Here is a 24219-nt window from a genome sequence, read left to right on the forward strand (position 1 = left end):
TGTTAACTGTGGGATTTATATCAAGTAACTCAGTCATTGGTGATCACAAGTAATGTCTCTCTCTCTCTATTATCCTCCATCAGTCAGCTGCTGAAGAGAAGAGAGGTGGCTGTACCACTGCAGATAGAGCAGTTGTCTGTAGAGTTGGAGGCCTGGAGAGCCTGCACACAATCCCTCAAGTCTGTACCACAATACATTACTCGAATTCATAACAAACAACAGCTCTGTATCAAGACCTACTTAGTCAGTATTTTAAAGCATCATTGGCTATTCCAAATAGTATGCAGCACAACTATAAGATACCTCATTTTGAACAATTTCCAAGCTAGCATTTTATTTATACCTCATGGACAAAGCAATCCCAAAATGCACTGCAGTTAGCCTTAAGCCCAAAATATACTTCAATTTTGACGTAAACACTTAGCGTATGTGTACATTCGGACACATGGTTTATCAAAGTATACTTGATTTGAGAGCGTGAGCGGACACAGGCGGTTGACACACACACACACTACTAGTTGACACACACACACACACACTACTAGACAGTTCGAACTCCACTGTCTGTCTGTGCTATTTCTCGGAAGTTATGACCAATAGAAATGTCTTTGTACTCTTAAATTCGGCATTAAATGACAATTCACTATTTTCGAAATGCATGGTATTGGTCTTATTGTGAACGATTCCTCTGTGTATATTTTTCTTTCTGTCTTTTTTTCTTTGTTTTGACCCATTATTTTTAATCAAAGTCATGACCAATAAAAATGTCTTTGTAGTTTGTACTCTTAAATTCGGCATGAATTGACAATTCACCCTATCTATTTTCTAAATCCATGGTATAGGTCTTATTGTGAACGATTCCTCTGTGTATGTTTCCTTCTTTCTTTTTTGACCCGTCATTTTTAATCAGTCATAACTAACTTCTAGTGAAAAGGACAGACTGATGTACGCAGGACTTCTCCAATCATTGAGTCAGCTTAAAACCCCGCCTCTGCAAGCTTGTATTCATGCTCCCATTTTTTAAAGCAATGCCCACAAGTCCCTAAAAAAAGTCGTTGCCCTACATTTCTGACAATCCGTTACACTCGGATGTACATTAAAATGCCACTTCATCAACACGACTTTAAACAAGAGTTGCGGGTATCTATAAAATGCCTCACACATTGACTTGTTAACAGGGTGCTTGTCTATTGTAGTTGTTCAGTCTCTACTCTACTGTCTCGGGACAGTAACTTATTAGTGCCAAAAAGATCAAAGCGCATGTGTCTGTATTTGTTGGCTGCATATGCCATTAATGGTTACTTTACTGAAATGAGGCAGCCTCAAAGTCATAAAGAAATTACCACAATTTAAGCTTAACAAGGAATAACAGTCAATTTTATTATGGTTACTTTTCTGAAATACGACATTATTGGTGACATATGAGGCCGAGAAATGTAGCCTCCGGAGGACGCAGCCTTCAAAATGAGACACAGCTAAAGTTTGGGCTTTAGTAGGAAGCTGCCTATGGCAGTAGGCAACAAGACAGCCCACTTGGTTTTACAAAAGATCTAACATTTCTGCTGACAATTGAAGATACTTGGAAAGTAATCTATTGTTTGCACTCTCTCTACGCATACACAGAGCGGCAGATGACTCCTCATGTGTGCCACCATCTGAGGCCCAGAAAACGGAGTACAGTCAGCTCTTGAGTCGGATGAGAGAGGAGCCCATCAAGGGCCTAGAGGGTCCTGACTATGTCACTGGCTCCAACTTGCCCAGCCACTCTGACGTCCAGATTTCCTGCTTCACTGGCCTCAGGATACAGGTGGGTTTCTTGTGGGTAGACTTGCATTTTAGCACTATTCCTTAAATGTCTTTGTGTATCTGCTTATACTGCTGCAGATAGAGCAGTTACATCTGCCTTTTTTTTGCCTGGCAGGGTCCAGCCTTCTTCCTGGAAGATGGCAAATCAGCCATTTCACTAAATGATGCCCTGATGTGGGCGAAAGTGAACCCTTTCTCTCCATTAGGGACGGGTATACGCCTCAACCCCTTCTGAGCACAAATACAACAAATGTGAGCAGTATTTTGCCTGGTCTGACTATGAAATGTCAGCGTTTGGAAAGGGGACGACAATCCTTTTTTCTCTCAGAAAGTATGTCATAAAACAGCAGAATGTCCAATTGTTCAAATCACATTTTTTTTGAAGTTTTGCCATTCCATGCTGTGCTTATTACATTCAGGATTGCAGTTCATATGCAAAGAATCACAGCAAAGTGCTGCTGTAGTGATTGTACAGTAGGCTACACAAGGCCACAAGTAAGACCCACAGCACAAATGCAAGTGTGATATTTATACATGTCAACAAGAAATGATGCACTACTATCATAGGAAAGCAAAGCGAGATGAAAATTAGAGCACCAGAACTACCTGTTAAATCTCTATAAAGGGAGATTTATGCTGGATACAGTAATGAATGTTACATATGAAGCAGGATATTTAATGCCTTTCTTCCTCATCCTAAATCACAAGCGTGGTCAGGTATTCGGGTTTAGGTGTTATGTCCAGGTCTTAGGGTTGTGGCCTATAGCGTAAAGATTGAAATTCTACTTGGTTTAGTTGGCACTGTCAATGGTATTATGGAGTATAAACATTTGCATCAAGCAGTCTGAATGTTTTGTAACTTTTATTTCAAGACTTGAGTACAGGGCATTCATCTGTACGTTTTTGTTTGTTTGCACATTTGATTTCATGAAAAGAGACGTGTTAGTTTTGCTGCTTTGACACTGAAACCGTTTGTCATGTCTGTTGTCTGTTATATATGGACTGAATATATTTACTGACTACTGAATATACAATACACCTTATTTTAGTAGAACCAAATAAGAGAATTAAGAGTTTAAAACATTGTAACAATACTATTTACTGTAACGTTTCTTCATTTCATTCAGTAACTATTATGAATGGTTTTACAGGGCAGTTCTGGGGCCAGAGGTGTAATATTTATGTTCGTAAACTATGGCAACATTATTTACGAAGCGATAATAGACATTAAGTCTTGCTGTTACATTCAAAATGTGTTTAGATGAACTTAGGCAATAAGTCTGAGAAAGTGCACATATGGAGTGAGGATGTTAAGACATTTATGCTGATATACTTAGCTATACATTTGGAGTGTATTTCTGAAGTTAGGAAATTAAAAACAAAAAGTGTCATTTGTATTGCTAAAATCATCGGTTGCAATGGTTGTCACACATAGCTGAGTATATAAAATGGAACTATTTTATGTAGGTTTTATGTTAGAAAAACCAGATAGAGAGACTATTTTCATCAAATGTGAAATGCACTGTGAAATGTATTTATTTGTATATAGTTTTGTTGTAGAATTTACGTCTAAATCCAAGCTCAAATGGGTGTACATAACATATTCATATGATCACTGTTCATACGCAACTGAGGACAGTTAAACATATATCGTTATATATCGATCCTGGAGTTGAGTCATGCATCTGATTTAGCCCAGGACCTTTTCAAATTCTGCATGTTTCAAGCGTCTCATCTATTTATTTTGACTGATGATATCATAAAAGCGCAAGGCGAGATGTATAAGAACAGGCAATTACCTTCTTTTTTGTGACTATGATTTGATAATTGCTATTAAAAAGATCAAGTGTACAGGAAATCGTATTATTCTATTTTTGCTTATGGGTATTGCACTACATTGAACATGATTCAAATACAGTACCAACTGCAATGCAAAGAAAAGGGAGACCAATGAGACAAATTTTACATATTTGTCTTTATTTATAAGTTACATATCTTATCATGCTTTGTTTTTGGCAACAAAATGATTAGCAAAAGTACTGCATTACATTGAATCTTCCCAGTGGTTTTATTTCTTATTTTCTAAACAGTTCATGATGCAGCTTGGGAAGCTGTGAAAATATTGATAGCATCAGATTTCGGGAATTCTGAACAGTTATCCTCTTGTTTTTTACATTAGTGCGATAAAAATAGATTTCACCCTGACGTGATATATTTTTGTATCATAGGCATGCAGCTTATATAGTGCAGGTCACAAATGATAAATTTACACTAATGTTGTGATTATATACAAAAATATAACTGATGTTCATTAGTAGCACAAAAATATAAGTATTTAAAAATAAACATTTGAACTTAAATTAAGTGAAATGAATGGCTATTGTGATAGTGTTTTCTGTGCGTTGGTGGTCACAAACAAAATTTGATGACCTTATTTGTAAATTAATGCACTTAATATAAGAAAATAAAAGGGGGAGGGGCTTTGTGGAGTAAGGTTGAGAGTCTATCTGTACTGGAGGAAACCCTTGAGCAGAGTAGGCAGTTTGAGGTGAGGAATCAGGTGCAGTCTGGATCGGCCCATATAGTTTCGGATACTCAGTCTACACAGCTGACACAGAGACTGTGGCGTGGCTATCCAGGAAAAGACAGAGAAAGTTAGCGAAATCCACTTTTTATTAAGAAAAACTTAGTTTTTCATAAAGTATATGGACAAGGTGACCCATGTTCAAATCCTAGCCTACATTAAAAACATATTTGTATTATTGTTTTCACCCATTTAACTCAACTCAATGTTTTCATCATATGCAATGAACATATTACTGCAGAAATTAATTTTAGTGGGTTAAAACATACAGCTGTAATCAAAATTATTTAATACCCATTGCAAATCAGGTCTTTTGGCTAAATGTACAGACTTTCAGCTGTTTGCAATGAACAAATCAAACAAAAGTAATTGAAATAGCTCAACACAACAAATGTTTCAAGTGGTTTCCCCAAATTTAACTTAAAATACAACTTTTAATGACTTCTGCAGTCTCAAAAATTTTCAACCCCTTCATGACAAGCATCTTTTGTACTTAGGAGAACACCATTTTGTTGTTGTGACCTGCTGCAAACGAGATGTATAACCGGACACCAGCTTCTGGCAGCGTTTCTGAGGAATCTCAGCCCATTCCTCGAGACCAATGGCCTCCAGTTCAGTAATATTCTTGGGTTTGCGTTCTGCAACTGTCTTCTTCAAATTCCACCAGAGATGGGGTTCAAGTCAGGTGACTGATGGCCACTGTAGAATCTTCCAGGACTTCTTCTGCAACCAAGCCTTAGTGGAATTTGAGGTATGATCAGGATCATTGTCCTGTTGGAAGGTCTGATGACGCTTCAGCTTCCTCACAGATGGCATGACGTTTTCTCCTAGGATTTCCTGATACTTCAATGAATCCATCTTGTCTTTCACACGCTGCAGGTCACACGCGGTTTAGTAGGCACCTCACTGTGAAAGCTGAAACCATTAAGTCTTGCTGCAGGTCTTTTGCAGTCACTCAAGGGTTTTTCTAAGAATGCCTTCCTAGAAAACTGGTTGTAGCAGTTGATGGCTTCCTTTTTCTGCCCCATCCAGGTAGTGTAACCACTGTTCCTCTAACTTTGAACTTGTAAACTATGCTTCCAACAGTGTCTCTATGAACATTTAGTGCCTTGGCTATCTTTTTTATCCTGTTCCTTGTTTGTGAAGGACATTATCTTCTCTTAACTTGGACCATTATTTTTTTACTTAGCCATATTTATAACATGCAATCAAACGTGACACTCAACAAACCTTGCCAGTTCAGATATTTCATGTGTTATAGTACAAGCACACCTGGTGCAACTAATGAATCCCTTGATTAGTTGCATCAGGTGTGATTGAGACAACACCTCTTTTGCAGATTTGCGCTGTGCGGGATTCTATTCAGGGGGTTGAATAATTTTGAGACTGCAGAAGTCATTAAAAGTTGCATTTTCAGTTGAATTTGGGGAAACCACTTCAAACATTTGTTGTGCTGACCTATTTCAATTATTTTGTTTGATTTGTTCAATGCAAACAGCTGAAAGTCATCTTCAGCTGTACATTTTGCCAATAAACCTGATTTGCAATGGGGGTTAAATCATTTCAATTACAACTGTATAATGTACAAAATATACAACTTTGGACTAACTAAATTTAGCATGTGAATGGGTTCTGCACCAAACAATATTTTAGACAAACCTAATCATGCAACTTAATCAAAGATACCATTTTTTTTAAAAGTTGCATTCAAAATTCACAGAGGGCCCAGGTTCAAGCGACCATGATCATGCCTTGAACCCATTCCCTATCATTCCCATTCCCTTTCCTGTTAAATCTCCACTAATAAAGTCAATAAATAAATTGAAAAAAACAAAAAATCCATTGAATGGGCTTGATTCTTCTGAACTTCATAACTAGAAAAAACAAAAGGTATCAAAATCAACTGTGCAGCCTTACCTTCATGCAGAAGGAGCACAGACTCTGCCGTACTGCTGGGTGGCGCTGTCTCCACCGGCCTTTGCAGCTCCAGGTTGCGAGCGTTGATGTTAGCGCCAAACTCTAGTAGCAGTCTGATGATATCTGGACAGTCCTTCTGTGCTGCAGCGTGTAGTGGAGTGTCCAGGAAACGGCCCTTCTGCACATTGGCTCCTATGAAAAACAGATTATTTTGTGATCAAATAAACAAGAACAGAACTAAAGGTGAGAAGACCTGACCTAAGCACGTCAAAATACACCAAATAATTAAACATTTTTGTCTGGTTTGTATAGTAGCCTAATGAGCTCACCTCCATCCAGAAGTTTCTGTGTACACTGGAGCTGTTGGGAGACACAGGCAATGTAGAGAGGTGTTCCTAGATGGGGGATGTCGTAATCTACATCTGCTCCCCATGAGATGAGAGACTCTACACATGCTGCCCTACCTGAAACAGCAACACATCTTTGTTTATATTTTTGTAAAGTCTGCTATGAATGCTATACATTCAAATCAATGTATTTTTATGGTTAGACTAAAGCAGAACTACTTGATTACCTTTGCTAGATGCCTCGTGAATGGGCGAAGGTTGGCACGCTTCTGCCTGTGGTTTTGCTCCATGTTCCAAAAGCACCTCTGTACAGGTGAAACTTCCTGTCGAGCAGGCGTTAAACAGCGGGGTCACACCGTCAATGGTCGTGGCTTTTACCTGCCATGCACAAGAACATGCTAACAGCACAATCCGCACAAACTGATCAATCTGAGCAGAGTCTTCTTCGAACCCTTTCATGCATGAATTATGACAACCTTGGTCAGGATTTTTTTCCCTCAGTTTTTATTGCTCTTAGGACATGGAAAACAATATTTGACCTTTTTTTTAAACATATCCAAAGAAATGTTCAGATGTCCACTTGAGTGGACAGTTTGTGTTTTTGTTTTTAACTGGAAGAGATACTGTATTAATCATAATAAAGTAATAACACAGTAATACTGTGTATTTAACAAACCACTTAATAGAATTATATAAAATCATGTGAAAACTATGAAATATATTCAAATATAGTAAAGCTTCAATTATTGGACACGCAATTGAGTTTGTTTCACCCCTGATAAATATGATCAAAGATGGCTGTAAAAAATAAATCTGCATTGTTTATCCTTTTGATCTTTAATTAAAATTATTTAGCAAAACTCTAACCTTTCATTGAAGTAAAATAATTGAAAGTGGGGGGAAAATCACATTATAAAATAAAAAGTGTTTTTTTTTTTTTTTTCAAAACACGATGGCCACAATTATTGGCATCCCTAGAATTTTTTATGAGTAAAATATATCTGAAGTATCTCTGAAGATTTTTTAGCACACCAGGGTGACTAGGAACATGAAATTGTTTGAGTGGCCAAATACTCTCCAATGAACACAGACTGAGAATTGCAGAGATTAGTTGAGTCTTGGGTTCAGAAAGCCTAAAAAAAAAAAAAATCAAACAGCACCTACATCACCACATGGAGTTTGGGAGGGTTTCAAGAAAAATCCTCCTCGATCATCCAAAAACAAACTCCAGCATATTCAATTGTCAGGCATGACTGGAACTTCAAAAGGGACCTGTTTTTTTGGTCAGACGAAACAACAAAAAAGAGCTTTTTGGCAGCAAAGTCACCAGATGGGTTTGGTGCAAACAGGGATATAGAGTATCCCATGTTCATGATTAAATACACAGCTGGATTAATGTTGTGGGCCTATTTTATTTTATTTTTTTTGCTGGAGATCCTGGACATCTTGTTCAGATACATGTTATCATGGATTCTAGCAAATACCAACATATAAAAAATCAAAACCTGAATGCTTCTGCTAGAAATCTCATAATGGGCCGTGGCTGGATCTTCCATCAGGACAATGATCCAAAACAGACATCAAAATCAACATAAAACTGCAAAAAACTGAGCACAAAATGAAGCTTCTGCCATGACCGTCCCAGTCCCCTGACCTGAACACTATAGAAAATGAGTGGAGAGAACTGAAGAGAAGAAGCACCAACATGGAGCTGTGAATCTGAAGGATCTGGAGAGGTTCTGTATGGAGGAATGGTCTCTGATCTATTGTCAGGTGTTCTCCAATCTCATCAGGCATTATAGGAGAAGACTCAGAGCTGTTATCTTGGCAAAAGGAGGTTGCAAAAAGTATTTAATAAAAGGGTGCCAATGATTATGGCCAACTTGTTTAGGAGAAAAACATTTATTTCATAATGTGATTATCCTTCTACTTCAATGAAAGGTTAGTGTTGTAACATTTTTTTTTAATGGATATCAATGGAGGAGAGGCTTCACTACGGTGAATAAACAGCTTTTGTGAGGAAATAGCTTATCATTTAATGAATCGACAACCTGTTCACTAATCTTCACCATATTTTACACTAAACAATGCTTTCGTTGGAACTATATGTAGATTTTACCTAGATAAAAATGTTATTTAAAAAAAAAAAATCTGAGTAGGGAATGTTGCGACAGGTAGGTCTAATTTACGGCATTGCATTTACCACCATTTTAGTAGTTGTGTAATATTGAGTGTATATATAGCCTAAAGAAAATAAACAATATCAATGTTTTTTTTTTTTTTTTTTTTTTTTGTGGCGTTCACGTTTTATCAGTAATAATAAGACTTGATTTTTTTTTTATTAACAAGACGAACGCAAGACGAACGCGCTCTCATCTCCCAATAATAGAACAATCTATTCTATGGTAACACATTACAACATGTGTTACGTAATTAGATTACTTTTTTGATGTAACAAGTAAAGTAACGCATTACAACTACAAGTAATGTGCATTACGTAATCAGATTACTTTTTTGATGTAACAAGTAAGGTAGCGCACTAAAAGTAACGTGCATTACATACTCAGATTACTTTTTTGACGTAACTGCAAATTACATTATAAAAACATAATCATTTATTTACAGCCAAAAAAGTTACTGCAGATGAAGTATTTTCAAGAACAGTCACAGTAAATAGTATGAATTGTAGCTGATCTAGTTAGTGATGCATGATGTCCAATTTAGTGGACAGATGATTCATCAGAATTTCCACCCGATCTAAAATCAGTACTTGGAAAATGAAACAATGATAAGACTCCCTGGATGTTACTTGATAATACAATTTTTATTTATTTTTTATTTTTTACCTGCAAGAGTCTCCTAGGATAGAAGGAATGGATGGATATTCCAGAGCAACTTCCAGAGAATTTCTGACTGGCTGTCGGCCATCTTGGTTTGGAGAAAACAATTCCACATACAATGGCTTGCCACAGGGTGGCAGTGTATAGGATGATGCACTAGTGTTCACTCTAGTGGTTGATGTGCAACTATGCCATCAAAACCCTTTATACGCAAGGAAGGGCTTTTTGAATAGATGTCCACTGTAGTTAGTGACCATGCATGAAAAGGGCTAAACATATAATAAACAAAAAGCAGGAAAAATTAGGGGCGGCTGGGGTTAGTTGTCACACAGGAAGTTATCACAGGGACTGTATCTCAGTAACTAAAGCCTATGGTTAGGGGATAAAATATTAATTCCATACTCTTTTTTAAATAAGTGGTTCAATTGGTTCCAGATTTCTGGTTTAAAGTTTGTGTTTAAAGTTTATCTTTCAAATAAATTCTAATTTCATCATACTTTTGCTATAGCTGTTGGGTAAACAAGCAAACACAATAAAATCACATTGGCAGACATTCAAGCAAGGATCAATATTATATAATGTACTATTGATGTACTATGTACTAAAGATACTATTGAGCAAAAGATTGAACTGTGTACTCAGGACAAGTGTATATTTCATAAATGTATAATCAGGGCAGCTGTGATTTTTACTGGGGCAAGTTGTCGTGTGTTTTAAATGTTATACGTTCAGTGTTTTGCTGTTTCAATAATTACTTTGTTTCATAATTGTTGTAAGGTTGCCGAAAAGTCTTTAATATGCTGTTTAATAACTGTAACTCACATTGGCACCGGCCTCTATGAGAGCCCTGGCACATGCCACATGATCTCCCAGACAAGCTTCATGTAGCGGAGTCACGTGATCAATGGTGACGATATTTGGATTGTGACCCTGGTAATATGGAGAAGAAAAACAGCAATATAGAATTTTTTTTCTTTAAAAAGTTACTAAATTTATATTTTTTTTTTTCTTTTTTTTTTTTTTTTACAATTTCTGTTCCATTATTGTATGTGTATATGTTTGTAAACCTGTGAAAGAAGAGTCTTAAGAGCCAGAAGTCGACCCTGACATGCAGCTTCATGGAGGGGAGAACGATCCGCCCATGAACCTGAGAAGGGAATGAACATACGTCAAATTATTCTTATTAATAAGCCAATGAACTTTCCCATGGCTGATAAATGCCTTTTCTTCTCAGAAAAACAAACCACAAAACAAGCCCCCAAAATTTGGAATTAACAATTATCCAATGTTACATTAACATAATTTACAGCAATCATAATTTGCTGTAGTTAAAAGCTAACCAACCGTTACAAAAGCACTACCATGAAATTCAGGAGCTTTAAATACACCCACTCAGCCACAGATGAACTTGATATAATTTCCAGTACATTCTAAAGTGAGAGTGGTGTGATTTTGACACTGCCCATTGACAGCTGTTGAGAAGAGCCTGTGAGTGGAATCGCACGGCATTACCAGCTCTCTATATACAATACAGGTGATTCATTTCAACGTGTTGCTGTAATACAAAATTAAAATGAAAGAATTTTACCTCATAAAACGCAAATTTGGATTTTGGACTTACTTTATCCGTATGTAGGAATAAAAGCAATAAAGGCAAGATGCACTTATCTCTCAAATGGAACTACAAGGCAAAAGCCCATTTACAAAAACCCATTGGATGTAGAGGCCTCTGACTTCCAATCATTAAACATTGCAGGGCAGTAAATGCCAGGGCTTTTGGATGGCATGTCTTTTCCATTACGTGTTCATGCGGAAGAATTGTCAGTGTCAAAGACTTCTCTTGTCAGCATTACTTTTCAAAAATAGCAAAAAAAAAATTATAAATTGGGGAGCAGTAATTTTGTGCTAAATTATTTTTCTTTTTCAGTATGGATTGGATTACTTATGTATGGATTGGGAAATGGATTACTTACTTTTATATGAGATCTTTATACGGAGGATCAGTTTGCATCCTATTTGCAACTTAAAAATAAGTTTAAACTTCCTCAGTCCAATTTTTTTTCCAAGTTAGAAATTATGTAAAATAAACCTTTTTTTTCAATTCAGATTTATTTGAAGCACTTTTCAAAGCAATGTTTAAAATGTTTGTTTACCAAAATTTACCAAATTTAATTTGATAAATATTTTATTTAAATGTTAAAATATTAAATTTTATTTTAATAACATAACATTTAAATGTTATGTTAAAAAAATTTTAATATATATATATAGATAGATAGATAGATAGATAGATAGATAGATAGATAGATAGATAGATAGATAGATAGATAGATAGATAGATAGATAGATAGATAGATAGATAGATAGATAGATAGATAGATAATATTTTATTTATATATATTTTTTCTCAAAAAATTTCCAAAAATAGCAAAAAAAATTAAATATATATATTTTTTCTCTCAAATTTTCTCTCAAATTTTCCACAGGCCCCCTAACACATCCATGCAAAGTCCCCGGACCGCATTTGGATAATTCCTCAATTAAACAACTGCATCAACCTACTGACCACAGTAGCAACAATACAACTACAGTTACAACATGGCCTTTTCTATTTAGTCAGATCAATAATCGTATGTCACAGATACAATTTATTAATACCATAATACACACAGTGCTAGCAGCTCCAACCGGAGATATATCTACTCAGAGATCTATATTTAGCATAAGCTCAATCTAGCCACAACAGCATACGAAAGCTGCCCTCTGCAACTGTCATTCCTGGCACAGAACACGGCCTAAGAGCAAGAGCGGAACAAGAGCTTCCGTTACGTACCCATGTCTCCGTCGCCCCACGGCACATCTAGCCATTGATACGTATACGCCATAGCCTGTAAATGAAAGGACGGCTATCATCTCGGGGTGCAAAAAGCAGCCGTCTTCTCTTTTTTAGCTTAGCTGAGCGAAGGCGATGGGTTACTGCCACTGAGATTCCAGAGTGACATGTGGAGCTTTAGGTCACAGCTGTGCTTTAGTCAGTTACAATGATACTAGACTACTATGCTGTTTTTAATTATGCAATTTTGTGTTTTCTTGTGCGCTTAAAGAATTCATGTCATTTTAAAACTACTTCATTAGTGACATAGCCCTGTTTTCTGATCAAGAAACATAGGTTGTTGCCTGATGGGCACTTCTCAGTATGAACACTGGTTGCAAGCAGTCTTTATTGTGATATTCTCTGAGAGCTTTCATGAATATTTCAGATCCTGTTCTGTTCATGTGACTACAGCTGAGCTCCATGGAGACTAGGACTACTTGTAACTTCCCTGTTTATAGACTCCCTAGTCAGGGAGACAGTCCTATACAATTATATGGTGTATTGTAAAAATATAAAGCAATCCATCCCTTAATAAACAAGCAGGTACACATTAGGGTAAAAGCCTATGTTTAATGCATGATGCAGTAGTCTGCTAATAGTGTGCTGTGTTTACTTGAACTATAATGCCCTTGTAAAGAGGCTTTAAATATCACCAACTCCAACTAAGAATGACTAAACATAGCTGTGTGCAGCAATAAAAACAGTTTTACCTTTAACTAACAACTAGGCCAAGTAGGCTACACAATTTGAGAATATTTGTACGTTCCTATTCTTAGGCTATACTGTTACATGGTCTGCAAATAGTCAGCTTTGTATTTTGGGTTGCGGGAAATATGAGAAAGAATAATCAAGCTTGGGAAGAATTTTTTTTTTTTTCATCCAACACTGGAAATAATAAATTACCAATAATACTGATGTTTCATATTCACTTCATTCTGCTCCATTGGTGTTTGCATGTGTGCCCGCATGCGTCTGAATGACACATTCTTGGCAATTATGCATGATATCTGTCCTTAGTCTTATTTTGTTTGTTTAATAAAGGTTAGGCTATTATATAATTAATGTATAGACTATACACAGGCTACATATATAAAACAATATTCATGATGATTTGATATTAACATTATTAGAATTACACAACGTTAACAAGAATGAATATTAAAAATGTCATATTAATTCTTATGTTATATTATCTAATATTAACTTCAATATTATTTGCCATTTTATAGGTAGCCTATAGAAGGCTCGCCCCCATACAAATGCATTACTGCAATGTGATAGCAGGGCGCAACTATAAAGGCACATTTATTTACACGTGTCTATAACTCACCTTGACTAATCAAAATACCCCAGCGCACTTTCTTTTTCGCAGAAAACCCCTCGACGTCCTCTCGCTTTCTTTTCTTGGGGGTATTATCTGAGTTCTCGGAATCTCCGCAGGGAACTTCTGTCATGTTTGCATCAGGTCAGTGTCTTTCTTTTTACACAGCGAGTGTGACCATAGCGCTTCTCTCTGATTGGCTGCTCGGCTTGTTGTTGTTTCAGACCTCAGCAGAGTCGTGTTGGCTACTGCAAAGATGTAGCATATGAATATTAATAAGTTCACCCTGACGTTGCTTAGTGATCTTTCTGGAGCATCCAGTCACGTAACGTAATTAATATTCATAAGCCAAGCCTTTGCCATAGTAGACGGTTACTTCAATTGCGCCTACTGGACGCACGTCACGGAACTAAATTAATATTCATGAGGTACATCTTTACCATAGTAGCCTACTGTAGGCTACCATGTCCGTGCCCGTTTGTCTATTTATATCGCAAGTTAATATTAGAACAGTGCCACTGTTATTCCGACACAAATAGCTAGTTATAGAGTCAGGACTTTTAAAGGATTTTTTCCTTACATCCTTAACATTTATCAAAAATATTGTAAAATGTTTGGTTTAGTTTGTATAGCATTTGAAGTCAGGTCATTTGCATGTTATTAAGATCATGATAAACAGGGCAGCAAAGTAGTCTGATAAAAAGGGACGAAAAGACAAACATTAGTTAAGAACAGCATTTCCAGACAAAATCACTACATTTTAACTGAATTCTTCAGGTTAAACTTTATTTTAAAGTGATATAGTTACATTGTACTCACAGAGTAATATTAACTAGCTACATGTACTTACTACAGAGTTACAGTTAGGGTTTGGTTTAGGGTTAGTTACTTGTAATTATGCATAATTTACTGTTATTACAACAGTAGCAACATGTAATGTGTAATTATGTCACCTTAAAATAAGGTTACCTTCTGAGATATTACTGAATAAATGTGAGGGATGGATTACTATTTCTGTAGTGAATTGCACCAAACATTTTCATGTCAAAAAAAAAAAGTGTTCTTGTTTCAAGTTAGCCTATAGCTTACTATAATATCAGTAAACTATGCATAATTACATGCAACTGACCCTAAACCAAACCCTAATCCAATCCCTAACCCTATATTAAGTACATGTTGTTGATTAATATTCCTAATGTGCTACTTAAATGTATAATTAAACTGTATACATTTACAAGGACACTTTAAAATGTATAATGTACAACTACAAGGACACTTTAAAATAAAGTGTAACCAAAATGAAAAAAAAAAAAATTAACTGTTATTGCTACATAATATATGTATCGTAACTGTCTCTAAAGTCTACCCAGCCATGTATGCCAAAATACTAAGAGAAAGCGATTTTCATAACTCAGCATTAGATGAACACTGACCTAATTTTCTTAGTGTTACAAACTGGTGCCATGCACCAGAAGCTTTCTCTTTACACAACAAGTCAACTTTTTTTCAGTGTTTACAAAGAGATATAAAGAGTGATAAACCCAATCTCACCCTATAGTGACTCTAAAATATAAACTATATCCCCAATATATCCCAATCTTGCCTACTTACTGTGCCCTTGGCCAAAATCATAGAACTCGGCTGCGATACGGGCCGCCTCCTTACGGTTTCCTTTAACCGCATAGAAGTGGGTCAGTATGTTTAAGCTGATCTTGACAAAAAGTTTGAAGCAAAAAAGGACAAAAATCGAGAAATAGACCTTGCTATACTGCGAGCCAAATGGCCGCTCCTCCAAAATCTCAGTCATTGCTGCTGCTCAGTGACTGTGAATGTTTTGGAATAGGATCCAGAGATGTGTCGATGGGGATCATATGCCAGACTGGCCCAGTTATTCCCCAAGACAGCTGGGCTCAGAGTAGGAATGAGATAAGGCAGCTGGACTTTTAGCTAGTGGAAAATGGGCCACTTGACTGAGATATAACAATAGGTGTTGTTGTCATTTGTTAGGATGTTAGTCTCATGATACATTGTGACAGTTTTGTTGTCATTACACTTTTATTTTAACTTATTGTTGCTAATACAACAGTGTCAGATGATTTAAAATAGTTTTGTTTATTTACCATAGCCATTTTAGAAATACCCTGTTCACAATCGGCCATGATTAATCCTGAGTTACCAAGATAAAGCCAGTAGTATTTGATTGATCATGTGATCCATGGGAGCTATATCATATTTTAGTGGTAGATACAAGTATTAATAAAGATTGCATGTGATTTTTCTCCAGAAAGCACTTTTAAACATTTAATTTTGCTTGTACGTTTTGTTAGAGCTTGTGTGAGAAATGCTTCTGAGAAAATATGTTAAATGCAGCAGTTAAATGCAGTTATTTATTTATTTTTTGGTATAGGTATGGAAAATTGTATTAGAAGGAAAACAATAGGCCTACTTGTTTTCCTTCTACAGTAATACAATTTTACAGAAATAATAATTGTATTACACAAGAAGAAATGATTCAAGGTTTAAGTCAAATTTCATTAATTTCCTTTAGTAGACCAAGGACTACAACACCTGTTTGGAGAACATTGTCAATAATAAAAGGCAAAGAAGAATTGTAATATTTTTATTAAAATGCAGTTTTATATAGTTGGCCTATTTAATGTAGTTATGAATTGTTGCTATGTACACTGGCATTTTGTGTATATCTATGTGTTTATACTGTTGCATAAATCTGCTAAAATAAAAAAAATATAGACCTTATTCAGAGCAGCGCCATGACAGGTATGAAAGTGAGGCTGTGAGGGATAGTCTTGCCGTGTTTTCAATGGCATCCGCTGTAAAAAGCTGTAAAAAGCTCCTAGACTACTTACAATTTTCCACAGCTTATATTGTCGGGAGTTTTTTTATCAACTGAAATTTCTTGGAAAGATATTTTCCAGTGTTTCATGAGCAGAACAATCCAAAAACACATTAAATAACAGTACAGCCTATTGAAGAGATGCATGTCTATCCTTCACAGCCTCGCTTTCATTCCCATTAAAAATCAAAGATGGCGCTGCTGTGAATAAGGTCTATTACATAGACAGTAAAAGAAAAAAGCTACTAGCAAAGAGTCATCAACTTTGCCACATCCTACATCAACATACCCATGGAATTTCCCTTCAGCATATTCAGCATGCTCTCTGATGGCCATCTCATCCATCATAAGAGCACAAACAGTCTCCTTACCATCTTTCCTTCCTTCCTCCACATGGGATTGGAGGGCAGCGAATGATGCCTCTGTAAAGCCTGGGTCTGCAGGAATGCTGCTGTACCAAGACCTGATTGTTTGAGGATGAGGCAGAACACAATCAAAGCTGTCACGAACAAACTGATAAGCTTTTGCAGAGTAGAAATGGAGAGTCATGGCAAAAGATCTCAAATTATCAGAGATTCTAGCAGATTTAATCTTGCACTTGGCCCTTGTAAGAATTTATTTAGCAACACCGCTAAAGGAAGCCTCCAGCATATCATTCGTTCCTGCGTTTACCAGCTTGTGTGTCAGAGTTAGTCTTACTAACCGTTGTGTTCTTACTGACTCTGGTGTGCCTCACCTTGACCTTCACCTGGCAATGGGGGTAGAAGCAGTGGCGGAGCCAGAGGGGGGTCCGGGGTGGCACTGGACACCCCTGACATGCGATTGGCCACCCCGGGTGCCACCCCAAAATTTTATTTGCTACTGGCAGTTGCTGATGCTGATTTAAAAAAAAAAAAAATTACGTTCGCCGGCAGTGCGGCGCGCGCGCAGTTTTCAAACGGACGAGCAGAGGACGAGAGATAGTTGCAAGACACCGAACTTCACCGAATAAGAAAACATCATATTTGAAGTAAGTTTTTAAGGTTTAGCATCAGGGTGGTTTGCTCCGAATAGCCTACATTAGGCCTAATACACGCATATGCAGTAGGCTACCTTGCCGTTACAGTATACAAATGTTCTAGCTAATGAGGATAGGAGATCAAAACGCAGGCAAAGAAGAGCAGAAACAAGTGATATCATAATGCGATCGAAGCTTTATTGGTGTAGGGTGTTGATGGACTCGATCTACTGTGTTTTGATCATCATTATGAATCTGATCTAGATGTAGTCTTTGATAAAAATGCGATTTTCTCAGCTTTTTGCTCATGTTGCTTTTTATGAAACTTGCCAACATTCAAGTGTTGATAAAAAAAGATGCACAAAGTTTTTGTCTGTTCATTCTTTTGGTATGTTCAGATATTCATACAACAAAATATTCTGGGGTGCCATGAAATTGTGAAAATTACCAAAAACACCTTTTTTTTTTATAGGCTACTGCGAGAAAGAGTTAAGATAAACATGTTGGTAATTGGATGATGATTAGAATATAAATATGATTGGAATCATATTTTAAATTTGTCATATTTTTGAACAGGGTCAATTAAACATGAAAAGAAAGGGAGAGATATCAGAGTACTTTTTAAATAAGCACAAACATAGTCCAGTCATTTTATGAAAAAAGGTTGAACAAATTGCAACGGAAGCAAACTCAAATAATTTTGTATCCTCAATATGTCCTGAGTAAGGAAAAAAAAGTCTAGAAGAATCCCATTAGGGGAAAGTTTCGAAAACTGTTTCTGGGGATTCACTTTTTATTTTATTTTTTTGTCCTTACCATTGTCTCCTGTTCTTCCCTCAGACTCGTCCCCCAGAAACAGTCCCTCGGACCCAGTCCCAAAACCAATCTCTTGCTTCTGTTGAGTTTGCTTCTGTTGCAATTTGTTCAAGGTTGACACCCATTTTGGCTTAAAATGATTAACAGGCAGATCAGGTGCAAACAGACCCCAGCCCTTGCATCACCACTGGCTAGTCAGAGTCAGTGTGGTCAGACTTCAGGACCAGCAACAGGTCAGAGCATCTACCAGACACAGGCAGTCAATCACATACCCAATTCAGGAATTTAAGTTGAGATGATTTTGCCAGATTAAAAGGATAGTTCACCCAAAAATGAACACAAAAAAATAATTATATTTTGAAAGAATAATTATAAATTATTATAAAGAAAGAATTATGTTGTATTAAATCTTCCTAGGATAAGATTTTATATTGATGGGCAATACAATTGTTTACATTTTTCAAGTACAATTAAAAAAAGTTTTTTTTTTTTTGTAAATGTGAGTTTTTTTGTAAATAAACGCAGCAGTACATAACAGACACATGCTATGGTATCTTATCTCCTTGGTGCTAAAGCTTTGTTTTCTGCAAATATTTTGGATGTTCAACACTTATAGACACAAACAGAGTGACCCAATTTCTTCCATAAGCTTTTCCACTGTATGTGTGTGTGTACTGTGTACCCCCGAAAGTAGCAGTGGCCACCCCCTAGCCACCCCATGTATAAAACTCTAGTTCCGCCACTGGGTAGAAGATGGTTGGCACCGCGTCTGGTTTAAGGGTGTTTTTTCGTCCCTGGACAGGGATGAAACAGTCCTGTGTGAAGTGGGGAGCAGAGGCGAGAATGCTTGTTTGGTGTCCAGCTCTTTCTCTTGACATTGTGTATCCACTGCTGCAACCTGTCTTTATCATTGAAGGGGAACCTGACAAGAAAAAAAAAAACATATCACATTGTTCAAGAAAATGAATTAAATGGAAATTAATGTAATTTGTCGTGTCATTCATTTCATCAAATGAATTTAATGGAAATTAAACCAAAAGGATAAGGAGTGATGGATTTTTTTTCTCTCTCAAAGAATCTGCATGCCATGCTACCCTAAAATGATCTCGCTAGCCCCCACCTCGGTTGAGAATCAATTGCAGTGACAATGCACAAGCTGATCTGCCACTCACTCACATCCAACCAACCAATAAAATGTGGCTGTGGTGATATATTAAAATTGGTAGTAAGCATTCAGCTGCGCACTATAGGCTTAATATGACACACACCCATATGAATGTGCACGTACAGACAAGCACACACAAACGCACACGTTTGCATGCACAAACACACATTATGCACATACACTCCCTATATTCACAAATATTTTATTGTTGCAGCCATTCATTTAAAATAAACCTGTTGTTGTGGTATATCACTTGCAGTACCCTTAGTTTTTGTGCTTGTTTTCTGAATCGCAGGTGTTTCATTTTGGAGATGAGGCCGAAACCAGCACATCCAGTGCAAGTAGACCTTGACTAGTTCATTTTAATTAACATTATTTTATATATCCTCTATATTGACAAGGTCTTTTTGTTTGATATTGGTTTACTTATAGCCTTTTTGTGCACTTGAGCTTAACTGGGAGTTTTTTAGACGTTTATAAGGCGGTTGTTTCTACCTTGATTTATTGCAACGTCACTCTATACACCTCTGCTTAGGCCTATATAATCTTGCATTATACTGATGGAGACAGTGGACTATGGAAGCTTGTTTCCGCCACAAAATAAAACATTTTAAAAGATAATTGCGACTTTTATCTCACAATTGCGAGTTTACATCTCGCAATTCTGACTTTATTTCTCGGAATTGCGAGATATAAAGTCAGAATTGCGTGTTATAAAGTCAGAGAAAAATTTTTTTTCTCGCAATTCTGACTTTATAAGACATAATTGCGAGTTTATATCTCGCAATTCTTACATCTTTTCTCAGAATTGTGAGATATAAACTCACAATTGTGAGATATAAAGTCCAATTCTAAGGGGAAAAGGGACTTTTTTTACCTCAGAATAGTTTATCTCACAATTCTGACTTTATAACACGCAATTGCGACTTTATATCATGCACTTCTGACTTTATATCTCCCAATTGCGACTTTATTTCTCAGAATTGCGACTTTATATCTCGCAATTGCGACTTTATTTCTCAGAATTGCGACTTTATTTCTCACAATTCTGACTTCATATCTCGCAATTCTGAGAAAAAAAGTCACAATTCTGACTTGATATATCGCAATTGTGAGAAAAAAAAGTCGCAATTATTATTATTTATTTATTATTCAGTGGCGGAAACAAGCTTCCATAGTGTACTTACCTGAAAAAGCTTAAATTGGAAGAAGAGACTTGTCTCTTAGAACACATGTATGCTACACAGCAAGACATGTTCGCACCACAGGTCCATTGTTTGTGCCCGTTGCTATTTAACTATTCATACAATGTCACTTCCTGACCACTGGGTGGCAATGTGTACTTTCTAAAATGAAACAGGAAGTAGGTCTTGCTTCCGAATCATATTTTAACTGCCTCACTTCCTGCTTTGAACCTCCGCTCGGAGCGTTATATCTTTGTTTTTGCAGTGCATAGTTAGTTGTTAACTAGACTGAATCATGAATACGGTATTGTCGAGGGCAAACTCGCTCTTTGCATTCTCTCTCAGTGTGATGGCAGCGCTCACGTTCGGGTGCTTCATTACCACAGCTTTCAAAGACAGAAGCGTACCGGTGGATATACACGTATCCAAAGTCATGATGTAAGTTAACTGCACTGTTTCTCAGCCTGCGACCAGAGGTTCAATACAAAATCAATGTTAAGATCATTAAATATATATATTTGATATACGTTAGGCATCACCGACCCTTTAGAATCATATTTTTGTGCAGCATATGGCACTTGCAGATGCTGAGCTGGTGGCCAATAGCAGTGGCGCACGTCAGCTGTGCAAATTAATTAAATAGAAAGATCTTATTTTTGTGCTTTTGTTCAACAGTATTTTGAAACGCTTAATAGACCAAAAATATGGATTTGTGGGCAATGTACATTTTAAATGTGTGGGTGCTGTCAGTTTGCAGGATTTAATGTAGTTTCGTCTTTTACATCTGTGTTTCACACATATCTAAGCTGATATCTTTTGTCTCTTTCTTTCTCCAGTAAAAATGTAGACGACTTCACAGGACCACGAGAGAGGAGTGACTTGGGCTTTGTGACATTTGACCTTTCTGCTAATATCCTTTTTACAGAACAGAGCACTGCTGTGCTACACAGTTACCTCCATGTTGATGGAAAAAGTCACCATAGTTGTTCAGATTTTTATTTATTATTTCATGTTTCTGTATTAATTATTTCTATAAAAGTATTTCCTGTGTAAATGCATTTATGCCACCTCGGTTCACCATTCTGCAAATGTAAATGCATTTTTTGTTTAATATGAGCCACTTTGAGATGCCGCTTCCATATCAGCTTTGCAGTGCAGTTTACACCCAGAACTAGATTTGCATTATTTGCTTTAACCACTTTATTACATCTGCAGCCAATATTTGACTGGAATGTGAAGGAGCTCTTTCTTTACCTGACTGCTGAATATTCAACCAAAAGCAATGTAAGTCTTTACCACTTCAGTGTATCCAGAGAGTCAATAGTCTTTAAAAATCTATGTGAATGAGAGCTGGGTATTTGTTGTGTTGTATGTACTAGAACTGTTTGTGTTTTTCACATCAATAAAGAGTACCGTGTTATCCCATGTTAGGCACTGAACCAGGTGGTTCTATGGGACAAGATTGTCTTGAGAGGTGACAACACCAAACTAAACCTGAAGGAAGTTAAATCCAAGTATTTCTTCTTTGATGATGGGAATGGTTTAAGGTTAGTTGCTTTATTCAGAGTTTTTCATCTGTGCCGTTTATATACACACATACACACACACACACACACACACTCGTTCAAAAGTTTTAGATTGGTAAGATTTTTAATGTTTAAAAGAAGTATCTTCTGCTCACCAAGGCTGCATTTATTTTATATAATGGTTTTCTATTTGAATATATAGTAAAATGTAATTTATTTCTGTGATGCAAAGCTGAATTTTCAGCATCATTACTCCAGTCTTCAGTGTCACATGATCCTTCAGAAATCATTCGAATATGCTGATTTGGTGCTCAAGAAACATTTATTATTATCAGTGTTTTTTTTTTGTTTTGTTTTTTTAGAATTCTTTGAAGAATAGAAAGTTCAAAAGAATAGAATCTGAAGTAAAAATATTTTGTAACATTACAAGTCTTTACGGTCACTTTTGATCAATTTAATGCATCATTCCTGAATAAAACTTAATTTCTTTCCATAAAAAAGACCCCAAACTTTCTATTATAATTTGTATGTATAATTTTCACATATCATTTTTTACAAATAAAATTATTCAAAATTTAATTTCAATTGAATTATTTCTAAATATCAGATCTTAAGTGTATTATGACTGAAATATGAGTCATGCGTATTTGGAATGAATTGCAAATGACAATTTATCATAAGTAAAACAATAAGAGAAACATCATAAAACACACATCTACTAAGTTGAACTAAAATCAAATGAATATTGACAATGTGTAAACCTCATTTGGAATAGATATTTGGGTAACACTTTACAATAAGGTATCATTTGTTAACGTTAGTTTATTTTAGCTAATGCATTATCAATTAGCAATATATTTTCTGACATAATTGTTTAATGATTGTTAATGCTAGTTAATAAAAATACAATTCTTTATTCTTATTTCATGTTTTTTCACAGTGCATTCTCTAACGATACATTTGAGTTTAAAGATGTGATAGTAAATGCTGAAATGAACACAACGATTAATAAATGCAGTAGAAGTATTGTTCATGTTGACTAATGTAGTTAACTAAACTAATGTTAACAAATGAAAACTTATTGTAAAGTGTTACAAGTATTTGACATGAAAAGTATAGAAATGGACATCTCTTTGATATCTCTCTGTTTTTCCCAAAACACAGGGCAAATAAGAACATCACTCTCACTCTCTCATGGAATGTGGTGCCAAATGCTGGAATCCTGCCATTGGTCATGGGATCTGGACACAAGAGTCTCGCCTTCCCTGAATCATATGAAATGGCAAAGAGCTACTGAACTGTTCCAGTCCATCCCAAACCATATTTGTAAATGTTGTGCTCTGTACGGGTTTTAATAAAAGTTGACACATTGTTTTAAGGAGTGACTGTTGTTTATGTGGATTAAGAAATTGTTTCGAACATACTAATATTTCAAGCGATTGATAGTCATAACTGTGGCTATTACAGTTCTATTTCCAAAAAAAGGATCCTGATATTTTTTTTTCATCTGGAAAATAATTCTATGGTGTTTTTCACAATTGTCTTGTGTGGATAAGAATATTTTTGTTAATAATCTGTTTTGGTCCTTAGTACTAAAATGTCAGTTTTTCATTATTATAACTAAAGAGCTCACAAAGCAAGAGCAAAAGTACATGTAACCAATTAAAGGAAGCACTGCACAATCATTCACCTTTTGGAAAAAAAAAGTTCAGTGGGTTTGAACACTCCTATTCAAGTTCAAACTGCTTGACTCAGTTTTAAGGATGCCTTTCGGCTAAACAAAAAAAACAAATATGTGACCCTAGACCACAAAACCAGTCACATGGGTCAATTTTTCGAAATTGAGATTTATATAGTATCTGAAAGCTGAATAAATAAGCTTTCCGTTAATGTATGGTTTGTTACGATAGGACAATATGGCCGAGATGCAACGATTTGAAAATCTGAAATCTGAAGGTGCAAAAAAATCGAAACATTGAGGAAATCG

General features: G+C 36.1%; 3 protein-coding genes across 3 annotated transcripts in view; 2 read left to right on the forward strand and 1 right to left on the reverse strand.

Annotated features, from left to right (window-relative positions):
• The window catches only part of wdr17 (WD repeat domain 17), a gene marked incomplete at its 3' end in the record, with an annotated part of 33677 nt that extends 31636 nt beyond the window's left edge, over positions 1–2041 (forward strand). The window contains exons 26-28 of the mRNA XM_081360692.1: positions 84–179; positions 1624–1807; positions 1922–2041. Of these exons, the coding sequence (XP_081216818.1) occupies positions 84–179; positions 1624–1807; positions 1922–2041 (400 nt within the window). The remainder of the gene's footprint in view (positions 1–83; positions 180–1623; positions 1808–1921) is intronic.
• Positions 2042–3763: 1722 nt separating this feature from the next.
• asb5b (ankyrin repeat and SOCS box containing 5b) lies at positions 3764–15511 on the reverse strand. The gene is made up of 8 exons (XM_081362416.1): positions 15302–15511; positions 13700–13938; positions 10562–10641; positions 10317–10424; positions 6882–7032; positions 6637–6771; positions 6308–6499; positions 3764–4437 (listed from the first exon to the last, which is right to left on the reverse strand). The coding sequence occupies exons 2-8, from the start codon at positions 13821–13823 to the stop codon at positions 4310–4312; spliced, it is 918 nt and encodes a 305-aa protein (XP_081218542.1). The 5' UTR covers positions 13824–13938; positions 15302–15511; the 3' UTR covers positions 3764–4309.
• A 5236-nt stretch (positions 15512–20747) lies between these two features.
• spcs3 (signal peptidase complex subunit 3) lies at positions 20748–23614 on the forward strand. The gene is made up of 5 exons (XM_081361118.1): positions 20748–21144; positions 21543–21616; positions 21914–21990; positions 22138–22253; positions 23397–23614. The coding sequence occupies exons 1-5, from the start codon at positions 21002–21004 to the stop codon at positions 23527–23529; spliced, it is 543 nt and encodes a 180-aa protein (XP_081217244.1). The 5' UTR covers positions 20748–21001; the 3' UTR covers positions 23530–23614.
• The last annotated feature ends 605 nt before the right edge of the window (positions 23615–24219 follow it).

The sequence above is a fragment of the Scardinius erythrophthalmus genome, assembly GCF_964197995.2.
Source record: "Scardinius erythrophthalmus genome assembly, chromosome: 3".
Classification (NCBI taxonomy): domain Eukaryota; kingdom Metazoa; phylum Chordata; class Actinopteri; order Cypriniformes; family Leuciscidae; genus Scardinius; species Scardinius erythrophthalmus.